Here is a 13,221-nt window from a genome sequence, read left to right as displayed (position 1 = left end):
GAACAGACCTAAGCACTGATGTCAGTGCTGCCGGGCGCTGATCTGCTACCTCAGTGTTAGGTCTGTTCCAAAGGCAAGTGCCTCTGATGTAAGTGGCACTGACCTAAGTGTCTCAGACGTAAGCGGAGTGGAAACTCCCAGAAATACTGTACAGGCAAAAATTTCGTTAATTACCGATCTGCCAGGTACGTTAAGTCACTATTTGACCATCAGGGAGGGCTGCTGTGAGTTTTCAATCCCAAGCAAGTATCACAATCTTCAGGGGACATCGCTCGTTCCCATGCGGTCTCCAATCTAAGTACTAACTACGCCCGACGTAACTTAACTTCGGTGATCGTCCTAGCGATTGAACCACTACACTACCTGCGCGTGTACGTGTTAGGGGCGTAATTTTACCATTTCAGGGCCCCCATTGGGGTAATTTTGCCAGCAAATGATGATTTTGTCTTTGAATGTGAATCCGATACTTAATTTTTCTATTATTCTTTTTTAATCAATCAACATGTAAATGAAGTTTTGTAAGTTACGTTTCTTTGAAAAAAAAAATGGATCGCACTAAAATTCAAAATTAAAGCTAATGATGCAAAAAAAATAATGAAAGTTGAAATTATACAAAAAATATAAATTAGCAGATACAAAAATTGAAAGTAAAGGAGTAAAAAAGTTAGAAAAGAATTGAAAATAAAGTAGGAAAATTTAAAAAAAAATTGAGACTGAAACATTTTAAAAACAGTTAAAACTGAAAAAAATTAAAACCAAATTTAAAACTATTTTTTTTTTATAAAAAAATAATAATGCTTAAATAAATATATCTAAATACATATTTTAGCGGTGATAATATTTTTATCGATCTCATTTTTTGTTGTGTTTTAATTATTTAAGTGCCATCTTAAACGAAGAGGGTAAAACAAATTATTCAAGAGTGTGGCTACTTAAACTAGTTTTCCTTCCCTCTTAGAAAATCCCACCTTCTACAAAATATGCCTCTCTGAAAGATAAAGTTTGTGGTCCCCGTGTCCCGAGGAAATATTCCCCCACGAAAATGAAATAGGGTGGGGGAAGGGGGAGCCATCTCTACTTTTTGGGAGTGAGTGCGGTTCGATTAAGATTGATGTCAGAGACTTACCCTCTGAACCAAGTCCTGACCTCAGTCCCGCTTACCTCAGAGACATCTCTGCACTTAGGTAAGTCTTTCTCCCGACGTCAGTGCCTCTTACCTCAGTGCTGACTTCTTGGGTAAGTGCTTTAACACTTACGTCAGAGAAAACTGAACTGACCTCAGAGCAAATTGCACTGACCTCAGTGGAAAATTCACTGACCTAACACTTGCCATTTTTACCAGGGCGTTCCGTTCCATTCGTTTTGTTTCTGTCTTGGCAGGAAAGAAGCAAAATGCCAATTTCCATGGGTTATCTTGGTTACTTCTTTTTTCTATTACAAATCAAATTGTTTTTTCCGTCCTGTTTTCACGCAGGGTTTATTTGGATACGCAGGACTCAGAGGTCTGAAAGGAGAGCAAGGAATTGAAGGTCCACGAGGAAAACAAGGTCATGATGGTCTACCAGGACCCGGAGGTATGAAAGGGGAGAAAGGCTCGCCAGGTTTAGCCGGAGCGGATGGAATAGACGGTCTGAAAGTAAGTAATACGGCAATTTTATATTTCCGTGTATTTGCAGCTTATGTTCTTTCAAAATGAAAGTGGTCCCTTACATAACAAAATGGGATTTATCACTTAACTTCCCCATTCGTCCGATTTAGCACAGTTTCCAATTTAGCCCGATTAATCCACTTTTGACTCAACGGTTTTCCAAATCAATCTCAATTTCCATCCATCTTTAATTCCATAACCATTTTAATTATCTTAAAATAATCCTATACTAACATCATCCATCACAAACGTTCCTCATGCATCCCCATTTAATTTGAATTTGTTAACGTCTTGATTTATCTTCAGTTTATTATATCTTCATCCCAATTATTCCCGCATTATTCTGCACCCATTCGTATGTGCCCCGAGCTATCTTAATTCACTACAACCCATCTCGAATGCTCTCATTTGCAACATCATTTATATACGATTAACCCCATGATATCGTATCTCGACTGATCACTGATATTTCCGTTCTGTCTCTATCATGCCCCTCAATATCTACGAAAATGAGGAGTTTCCATCTAGATGAGTATTTTGAGGAGGGTCAAGCAATCTCTTTACATTGCATAAACAGTGTTTTTGCATTAACGTAGTTCAACGTCTGATTTTATAGGGAGAACCTGGCGATGCGGGGACTGATGGCATCCCTGGACAGCAAGGTCCAGAAGGACCTCCCGGCATTTACGACCCGTTCTTAGACATCGATGGTCAAGAAGGGAATGAGGGGCCCCAAGGACCACTGGGTAACCATTAATCTTTTCAAATCGGTTTGAACCTGCTCCTAAATTATTTGACATTTTTTCATGTAATTCATACATACATAATTTTTTAATAAGGTGATTCTGATCTTACCGTATAGTAACAAAATGATATCATCATGATATCTTGAGGATATCAAAATTCCTGCATGATGACAAAATATAATATCCTCAGGATTTTCTCAAGAACATATTTTTGTCCACGCCATTAAGATAAAATCATTCGATCTCTTTCGGATATCTCACACCATTTCCTCTGGAAACGTTTTACTGTTTTTCCATGGGAACCTGGTTATGATTTCTCCACACTATTATAAAATGATGTCTTAGCCTAGTAACAAAATGATATCATCACGATATCTTGAGGGTATCAAAATTCCTGAATGATATCAAAATTTTACATCCTCAGGATATATCCTCAAGAACATATTTTTGTCTACGCCTTTGAGATACAATTCATTAGATTTCCTTCGGATATCTGAAACGATTCCCTCCGGATATCTTAAACGATTTCCTCCGGATATCTTAAACGATTTCCTCCGGATATCTCAAACAATTTCGTCCGGATATCTCAAACGATTTCCTCCGAACATCTCAGTTTTATGCTGTCTACAATTTGGTCCGGATTCCGAACAACTCCTCCCACAGCCTCTATGGGCATCCCAGAGTTGACTCCACTTGAATCGGTCCAGCAGATTCATGTACTACAAGCACTCACCAAAAAGAAGTTCCGAATTCAGGATATGGGTGGATTTACTTGAGACTTAATCTCAACCGTGCTTACCATTAGTCTAGCCCCTTACAAAAAGGCATCTCTTACGGAGAGTCACCTTTTCGGCACCCCACTTCACTATGCTAGTCTCAATTTTTTTATCTGAAACTACGAGGTCTGTTAGATTAGAAACCGGATTTTGGTCAAAACTAGCCTACCGTGCGTCCGAATTCGGTTTTCTTGGACTTACCCGATAGCTGAAAATATAGATACTTAAGAACGCTACGTTCACAAATTTGAAAAAAATCTTAATTAGCCTCGTTGGTACGTGGCTTGAAGTAAGGTAACCTCATGGGTGTTCTGCGATTTTTATGTTTGACCAAACTTGTCTCTCTTTTTTCCGTCTTGCACTACATTTTTCGATCCACAAGGATGATTGGAGTTTCGTCTCCGTATTGTAGCCGTACACTCACATTTTGTCACCGAAAATTATCCTATCCAAAAATGTAGGATCATTGTTAGAACGTTCAAGCAGCTAGGTATAGGGAAATTGACATTTGGTTGGATTTTTGTTCAACGGACAACAATCAAGGGGCAAGTGTACCTGAAACTCGATGCATGTCTACAACTCTACATATTCTATCAAAATTGTATGTATACAGAGCCTTCAGAAATATTACACTGTCCAGCAAGCTCGAAACGACCATTTTCGAACACTTTCGCCCGCACTTCTTCCACGTGACAAATGTCAGTTGCCGTTGATGGTCGACACGCCAGAGGCTTCTAAATCACTGAGCACGTGAAGTTGCTTTGATCGGTGTTTTTGAAAGAAATAATTGAGAATTACAGAGAAAAAAGACACACAATACAGAACCAAAGAATTCTCGCGGCCTCTGAAGGAGCCAGGAGCACATAGAATTGAGTTTTAGTTCGAGCTTTAGAGCTCATTCGACCATTTACCCTAGGGTAGCAAACCATTCATCACGAATTCACGAAACAAAACCACAGATCCCCAAAATAGTAATGAGACTGGTAAGTATCTATGAACCGAACCACACATTTGTGAAATTACGAATTACATTACACAGGTACTTGATACTACACTTTCAGTAATTACACGCCAACGGTCAAAATGAAGTGGATGTGGATTGTGGATTGGGAAACCGTTGGCCGTTGCCGTTGGTTGAACCGCTGGCTTGATGGCAGCCATCTTGAAGATTTGCTGTGACGTAGAAAGGTACACGGACTGGCGCGCTGTTCAAATTTTCCGCGATCCTATTCCTAGCAATCAGAATGGTTCATTTTTAGCTGTGCCGTAGAAATTATAATGGGACAATAAATCGCATTTTTAGTGATGCATGTATATTCATAGATTGGCACTAACCGTCACAGCTGTGCCCGTAGTACGTACGTGCAAAATTCAATTTTAAGTTCCTCCAGTGGAAACTAGTAAGACTGTAATACATATTCTAACTCTTGAACCCTGCAAATTTTGGGGACTTTCAGTTTCACCTCCAAAAAGCTACACTGGAGAACACGTTATTTTTTGGGGGGACGGAGAAAAAAATGGGGGGGGGGGGAGACAATTGAATTTGGAAGAAAAATCTTTTTTTTTGGAGGGGGGAAATTTTCTCGGGTTATGGAGAGCACAATTATATTAATTCGTCCGACAGGGAGACATATTTTCTAGGGGTGGCGGGAGGAATTTTTCCTGGGGTGGGGGAGGGGAGGAGTATTCTCTTAAGGAAAAAGAAAAATTTCCTGGGGGTATTTACCAAGAAGTAAAAAAAAAATCTCCCCCCCCCCCCCCCCATTTCAAAGTTGAGGAGTATAGCTCGTTAGAAAAACTCTTGCATTGTACCCCTGGGGAAGTGAGAAAAAGGCGTGTAGTACCGATCCCCCCTGCCCTCCAACAATGAAAAATCCCTACCGACTACCTACCCTCCCTCCCTCCCCAGAACCCAAGGAATTTTTGACATTATATTATACATAGATTATAAATATAATATATATATTTTTATACGTTTTTTATGACTATAATATATGTATTCTAAAATTTTATATTATACATATATTATAAATATATTGTACATATAGTATACATATAATATGCATATAATATAGAATGACCTTTTCAACCCTCAGCTCAAAATATATTATATATATTTTATACTTATAAAAGATATATATTAAACATATATTATAGAATGCTCTATATTATATGTATATTATATGTATAAATTTTCAGATGTGCTACTAGGGTTACCATGCTCCTCATCTTTGACAAACTCCTGACCAGTTTTGAATCGTTTAACCAACTCAAAACAGTGAGAACAACTCATACAATGATATTGGTAAACTTTACTTAGCATACCAAAAGTTTCGGTTCAAGGTGTACCGAGTTTAAAACAAAATGTAATGTTAAACCTTTGCTTCGTCAGTGATCGCATTCTGAAAATCGCAGAACGCACCTGACTCACTCGTATTCAAGATGACACACTGGTCAAAATAAACAAAATCTGTGAACATAGCGTTCTTAAGCATATTTCCAGATATCGGGAAAGTCCAAGAAAACCTATTTCGGACGCACGGTAGGCTAGTGTGACCAAAATCCGGTTTCTAATCTAACAGACCTCGTATGTTCAAAACCAGAGGAACGGTGCTTTCTTTAATTTAAGATGTGCAAATTCCTTAAAAAAACGTCGTGGTGGGGTCCAAAAACATTAACTTTTATTTTCCTTAAAAAAGAGACTGCTGAGAACCCGCCTGGCGGAAAATTCAGATACTATATATACATGGTAACTTCAAGATAATTCTAAAGTTATCTGCAGAATATCATTTGTCGATATCTTCATAAATCTATAAATCATCGATAAATTTCTAAAATTAATTTGTTTGCGATAGTTTGAAGAATTCTGTGTGAAGTGATAAGTACATTATCTTTCCTGATGGTTCATCATAATATGCGATTTTAAATAGGTATCAATGAGTTATCAGTCAATGATGTCTACATTTTTTTTTTTCTAAAATAACGATAAGAAATCTTGCTAAATATTCGTGGCGGGTGTTTCTAAAATGACCCGTAGACTTATTGGCGAAAAGGAGCATGTCATGAGCTAATGATAACTTCCAAATATTTCTGAATTTATCTTCAAAATATCATTAGTTAATATCTTGAAAAACAACATGAATCAATTTGGTAGATATCATAATGCGATATTCTGAAGAAGTAATCACTGATACCCGAGATTTCATCACAAAGATGACTTCGTTACTCTTGAAGTACATCATCGGAGATTTAAAACACTGACATTTACATGGCGACCTCACTAATTACGTTCGAACAAAATCAGGAGATATCTTAGGGATATCGTTGTAAAACCCTCTTAGAATATCAGCAAGTATTGACTCAGAGAAATTATTTTTAACATCAGTGAAGAAATCTGAAAGATAAACTCCTGATTTGCCACCGAAAATTAAGGCTGACATTCAGACTGAATATTTACCGGATATCATTGAACACATACTTGAAATTTCATTGTTTAATGTCGTCTTAATTTATGTAAAAAATAAATATAAACACTCATTTTTTAAGAACTTGAAAATGTCATAAACAATTTCAGTGTTGATATTTTGACAATTATTTTTAGAGTATTTGAAGATATCTAGTAAAGATATCAGACGATGATATCTCGAAGATATTCTGGAGACGCTACTAAGATGTCCCATGGAAAATCAAAACTAATGTCTTTTTAAGGATATCTTTAATAAACAGGGTTATCCAAAAGTCACTGACCACCCCTGTAACTTTTTACCAAATTGAAATAGAAGTTTGAAACTTTGGCAATGTTCCTCGGTCTCAAGTAGCAACTTTTTGGTCCCCCACTTTGAACTTTGACCGGCCGCCATTTTGTCAAAAATTAACAGTTTGACCTGCGGTTTGCGCCAAAATGTTTCTTTTTTCATTATCTTTCGAATGAAGTATCACAAAGGGGGGGTTGCTACCTGAAAAAAAGTTAGCCCCCGCCCCCTAACATTTTGGGGGGACCAAAAAGTTGCAAACTTCTATCTCCATTAGGAAAAAAGTTACAGGGGTGGTCAGTGACTTTTGGATAACCCTGTATAACTTATCAGCCGGCATGTTACTAGGGCTCTCTGGCTGCATTTTCGGGCACGATCTTGAATAAAACTTATCATCATTGAAAATCTGAGCCATAACGCATTGCGACGAAGAGAATGACGTGTTCAGTAGGTATATTTTTATTTTGGAACATGATTTTTTTCAAATGTGTGTTACGTATAATTCATTATGGTTTGAATTCTCGGTTTTAGGTTCACCCGGTGAACCAGGACAATACGGAATTCCTGGACGTCCTGGACCAATGGGGATCAGAGGGCCTCCAGGTGAACCAGGACCCCCAGGTGTGGCCGGACAACGAGGGTTGAAAGGTCTATCAATTAAAGGAGAAAGGGGAATTGACGGTACGTTTTTCTGTAACTATCTTTGGGCTAAAATGTATTTCATTCACTTTTTATGCACGTTGAAGGAATATACGTAAATATCGAACTTTCTAATATTATCACAGGTAGGTACGCTTGTTAGAGCAAAAACGAGTTTTTTTTAGGTACTCTGACCCAACTCTCTCAGGGGGCCGCACGGTGGATCGCTCAATGGGAGGGGTCGGCCATCGCGCGTTACGCATCTCATTTTCTCTGATTACAGAGATTTTCCGCCCTTAGAACAGAGCAAATTACCCTTGCCTGGTGTATTTTTCGTCGTAGATTCCATAAAGAAGAATTTTGCAAAACTTGACTCAAAGGCATTACTTGAGGAGTAAAGGAGGGCGGATTCTTAGGCCCTTCACCACGAAGGTTGCCATATTTCTTTCAATTTCTGCTAACATCGTTTTTTGTTCATGTTAATTGGTTTCTCGCAATTGCATACTGACACATATACGGAACATTCTGATAATGTTCATTTTTCTTCTCTTTCCCTCCAGCCAGTCAATAGACGTTTTCATTTTTATGAACCCCCTACTTTTTAATTTATTCGACAAATATGCATATTTCAAAAAATAGATCAATATATTAAAGAAATAAAAAATCAAGATGTATTTACCTTAGCTTCTTTTTATCGAGTCATCCTAGAAGATTATTGTAGGTACTTCCCACAAGATATAAAAAATTGAATTTGTAGAAAGAAAAAAAAAGAAAAAAAACATGTTTTATCATCATTCCAACATTTCGTTTTGCTCCTGAAAGTTTGGAGTGAGGTTTGAAACATTTTTATTGAAAAAATATTAAAATAGGAGGGACTTTATTTTTCAAGCAAGTTCTGATCCCTTCTAGAACCTCTGAGAAGGACCAATATCTCTTGAAAAAATGTCTTGTATTTCTTCTTTTTCAACCCACAACCGATTTTTTATTTGTATGGAGCTCATAGAACAGTTCTAGATTTGAAGACTTTTTACAAGAAACGGGACATGTGAAATATACAATGCGCAAAACATACACCTGAAACCTCATCGCATAGTATAACACTGATCAAATTAGCTTCATAGACTAACAGGTGGTTAATGTCTCGTCAAAATATCAACAAATCAGCCAAAATCAGTAATCAGCAGAAAAATAACCGAGATTGAAGGATATCGTGTGATGCACGATTTTATTGATGACATTAGAAGAAGATCGGATTCCCCAGCAGGCGCGATTTCCTATCATTTAAATGAACCGTTTTAGCAGATCTGCGGTTATTAGCGGCTAATTATTACATAATATCATTCCTGATAGTGTACAAGAAGCGGTGGCAAGTCATTTTTCCTAAAACTTTTTTTCCTATTGCAATTTTTCCTAACACTTTTATCCTACCTACTCGTTTTTTGTCCCATCACAGTTAGTCCTACGAGTGAGATGTCCTACTGGCTTTTTTCCTAGGGGCATTTGTCCTAAATTCAATTTTAAAACTAGGGGATCGAGAAAGTAAAAAAACAACATAGGTACCTCACAAGTTAAAGTTGTGGCCGCATGCCCGTAAGTGGTGGAGCTTCATCCTCCTCCTTATATTGAGGGTAGGTATAGAAGGCTCAGCTTGTGATGTCTCCTGTTCACGCGCGTATATTCGGCTCGCTGAGAAAACTTTACTCTTTCTGAAAAATTTCCCTCTACTCTACTCATGTTTACGTTTCAATTATTATTGGATTATTAGGACAAACACCCTTAGGAAAAAAGCCAGTGGGACATCTCACTTGTAGGACTTACTGTAATGGGACAAAAAATGAGTAAGACAAAAGTATTAGGAAAACCTGATGTAGGAAAAAAAAATTAGGAAAAATGACCTAGCACCCAAGAAGCAACCCATCAAAGGATTTTGCGGACTTTTGTGAACATTTTTTTATCGAGCTATCTTAACATTTTTTTGGGCGTTTTTTAAAGCAAGTTTTGGGGGTGGTTTTGGTCCTCCTAAAAATATGCCGATACACATCATATACCTTAATGTTCCTTGAAAGGAGGAGAATAAGCTTGTTTAGGGGAGACCGGGGCTATGTTGACCAGATTTTTTGAAAACTTGTGTCTGAAGAAACAGAAGAATAGAATGCCATTTCTTTAATGCTCTAATCCTTGAGCATACAGTGTAAAATTAAAATCAACTGAAAACATTGTACAAAATTCTTTAATTTTGTGAGTTTCATGCGTTTTTAAAAGAAAATCCATTTTGGTCAACATAGCCCCTGCTTGGGGCTATATTGGCCACCCCCGGGGCTAAGTGAGCCACCTGTAAGGAAACTGTGTTAACCTTGTTCAGTTGATTGTAATTGCACTTAAAAAGCTTAGTATTATGCCCTTACACTTATCTTTCGTAATGTTAGTAAAACTCAATACCTTTGGAGCTGAAAATTAAAAAAAAAAAAAAATAAAAATAAAGAACAGTATTAAATTTAATAAGTGAGTTGGCGTGAAAAGCAACTTAAAAAACAATAAAAAGATCTACTTCTCCACTAAATAGGACCGTTTTAAACTCAAAGAAAATGGATTTGAAACTTTACGCAAAAAAAAAATATAAAATGTATGTTTTCTTAGTAGGCCAACATAGCCCCAGAAAAATGGTCCACATAGCCCCGATTGAGATTACCTCAAATCAAAGTCATCCAACTAAGAAACGAGGAGTCAAAAGCCATAAATCCATACACTAAAATCGAAGGAAAGGGGTCTACTTCAAATAGAAACAAAGATTAATAAGATACAAAATAAATACTCGCCACAGCAAACAAAATTCAAAATTGAAAAAATCGCGTTTTCGGGCTATTTTCGAAGGTAAACAAGAATGTTACAGCACACAGCATAACATAGGGGGACACCATCGATGTTGATATTTTAAATTGTTAGTCTACATCTCTGCCAACCTTTTTTCTCATCAAAACATCAAATTTACGTTTTCCTCTACAAAATTCTCACGATGGTTATCATAGCCCCGTGGCCAACATAACCCCGGTCTCTCATAATTGAAATTTTGATTAGTCTGCCACAGAACTCATGCAAAAGTGAAATAAAAACTTAAGAGTCAGACGGCAAATTTGATTACACCTGCAATGTCAACTTTTGGCAACCCGCATGTCAAAGAGGAAGGGTTCAAAGACCCTTGAACCATGGATTTTGTTGGCTTAGGTACTAGAAAACCAAGAAAACATATTTAAAATCCGACTTTTTTTTTCGTCGCCCATGACCGACCTCTACTATTGACTCGATCCACTGTGGGCCGTCGTCCCAACTCTTTCAGAGAGGGTGCGAGAGTTCGGACAGTTTTGATTTTTATTCCATTCCATTTTCAGCAAAGCTTCTATTCGTCCCATTGGGACCAAACTTCACAGAACAAAGCATGAGAGTGTACAAAAGAAGAGAATATTTTTAAATTGTGGTATAATGAAAATTTCGTGTGCTTTGGGGGAAAATGTAAAGAGTGTCTTAACTCTCCTACACTTTCACTAAAGTCTTATATTTTTAAGCATGACGGTAATTTGTAAATTTTTTTTTTTGTATGAACAAGTTCGGGGTCATCATTCCTTTCAATGTGGAAGTTACGTTTCTAATCGTATTGTCCTTTGTTGTTCATAACTCATGGTTACATGACTAATGCTGTTATCGTGCAGTTACCCTCGTGAATATAGAGTCAGCGCATATTGAAGTGGGCTCATTGTCTGATTGTGATCTGCTAATATGTGGTCCTTAGAGACCCCGGCGTGGCCCGCTGACCCCAGCGAAGTATTCAAGTGCAACTGCCAAAGCTGTACGCTCTTACCCTCTTACTTTTGCTTTGAAACTCATCACAGGCTAGTTTGTTACTTTAATTCAAATATTTTCTTTCTCTCGACTGTGATTTTTCCTCGAAATAGTACGAACCTATGGACCAAGCTCTGTGCCATCCTCCCAAGTAGCACAGATTGCAATTAGGTAAGTGCAATAGGTGGTCAAATTATTGCTACTGGGTTGGCGTGTTGTGTATGCTGCCTACATACTGATCGAAGGGACATTCCAAATTGAAATTTATTGCACTAAAATTTAAGTAAGTCACAATTTTTCATCGCATTGCATGTTGCGTATCTTCCTGACATGTAGAACTCATTTTGTAGATTGTTTAAAATCGACATTTAAGTTTGGATCAAATGATGTAAAATATTGCTATTTCATGATAAAATAATTGCAATTTTATTGGAATAAATCCCAATTTTAATTCTCTATTTTCGTTGCACTGTGCTACTTGGAGCTTCCGCATACTCTCTCTTTTATCACTTTCACTTTTTGAGGCATTATTTCTTGTCGTGAGCTTCTGCAAAAATTCTTTCGTCGAATGCGGCGACAAAATTTTGGTGTCAGAATCATCTCGCAAGCCCTTTATTCGTACCACCGACTAACAAATAAAGCGATTGGAAGAATATTGTTAGTTTTTATTTTAATTTTGATTAATTCATTTTTTAAAATTTCAGGTTTACCTGGTGGTCCTGGCCCCATCGGAGAACCAGGAGTACCAGGTTCAGAAGGGTTATCTGGTGAAAGAGGACTTCCTGGTTTGACAATAATAGGACCTCCCGGAGAGGACGGTCGAGCTGGCTTGGATGGATTCAAAGGTCCTCGTGGAGATCGAGGAGATACCGGTTTTAAAGGTGAGACCTCTCTCTTTGCCGGGTATATGTAGTATACCGCCTTTGCGATCGTTTTGATCCCCTGCTCGGTGCAATGTATCGAGTGCCTGAGTTCCTTGCCGAAAAAAGACTAGTGGGTTCGTTCTGAATCTTTGAAAGTTTGTAAGAAAGTTATTCATGCTTCAATATTTTAGGTTGATTGATCTTCGTCACAGATTGTAATTTCTTATCATGAATTCCTCTGGTAAAAATTGGCAATAGGAGCTGCGTTTCAAAATACTATAAGAAACCTTGCAGCCGGCTATAGAAGGCGATAGGATATGATATAGCTGGCTGTAGAGAGCGAAGAATATCATACAGCCGGGCTATACGAAGCGATAAAAAATTATACAGCCTATCGCCTAAAGCTTTCCTGTCACCGGGCTAAGCAGTTTATTGCCTGGCTGTAGCTTTATCGCCATTGTCTATGAATAAGAAATTGTAGAGGCGGCCATATCAGCTATAAGAGGCTATTACAGCCGGCTGTAGGTCTATAGTATTTTGGAACACAGATCCTACTGCCAAGTTTTACCAGGGCTCAGGTAAAATACAGGGTTATCCAAAAGTCACTGACCACTCCTGTAACTTTTTTCCAAATCGAGATACAAGTTTAAAACTTTGGGAATGTTCCTCGGTCTAAAGTAGCAACTTTTTGATCCCCCCAAAATTTTGGGGGGCGGCTCCTCTTAAGGGGGGCGGGGGCTAACTTTTTTTTCCAATGGCAAGCCCCCCCATTGTGATACCTCATTCGAAAGATAATAAAAAAAGAAACATTTTGGCGCAAACTGCAGGTCAAAATGTTCATTTTTGACAAAATGGCGGCCGGTCAAAGTTCTACATGGCGGAAAGGCATCTCCGTTGTTTATTGACGGACTAGCGAAATGCCCGTGACTGGAGTCACGGGTCTAGAGGCCGCTAAAATATCTA

General features: G+C 37.9%; 1 protein-coding gene across 1 annotated transcript in view; it reads left to right on the top strand.

Moving 5' to 3' along the window:
- vkg (Collagen alpha-1(IV) chain viking) overlaps nucleotides 1-13,221 on the top strand; it is a 216,624-nt gene that overhangs the window by 79,211 nt on the left and 124,192 nt on the right. Inside the window, exons 7-10 of the mRNA XM_072296889.1 lie at nucleotides 1,475-1,636; nucleotides 2,265-2,394; nucleotides 7,454-7,603; nucleotides 12,100-12,276. Of these exons, the coding sequence (XP_072152990.1) occupies nucleotides 1,475-1,636; nucleotides 2,265-2,394; nucleotides 7,454-7,603; nucleotides 12,100-12,276 (619 nt within the window). The remainder of the gene's footprint in view (nucleotides 1-1,474; nucleotides 1,637-2,264; nucleotides 2,395-7,453; nucleotides 7,604-12,099; nucleotides 12,277-13,221) is intronic.

This window comes from Bemisia tabaci, chromosome 1 (assembly GCF_918797505.1).
Source record: "Bemisia tabaci chromosome 1, PGI_BMITA_v3".
NCBI classification, from domain to species: domain Eukaryota; kingdom Metazoa; phylum Arthropoda; class Insecta; order Hemiptera; family Aleyrodidae; genus Bemisia; species Bemisia tabaci.
This window is presented reverse-complemented; position numbering and strand designations above follow the sequence as displayed.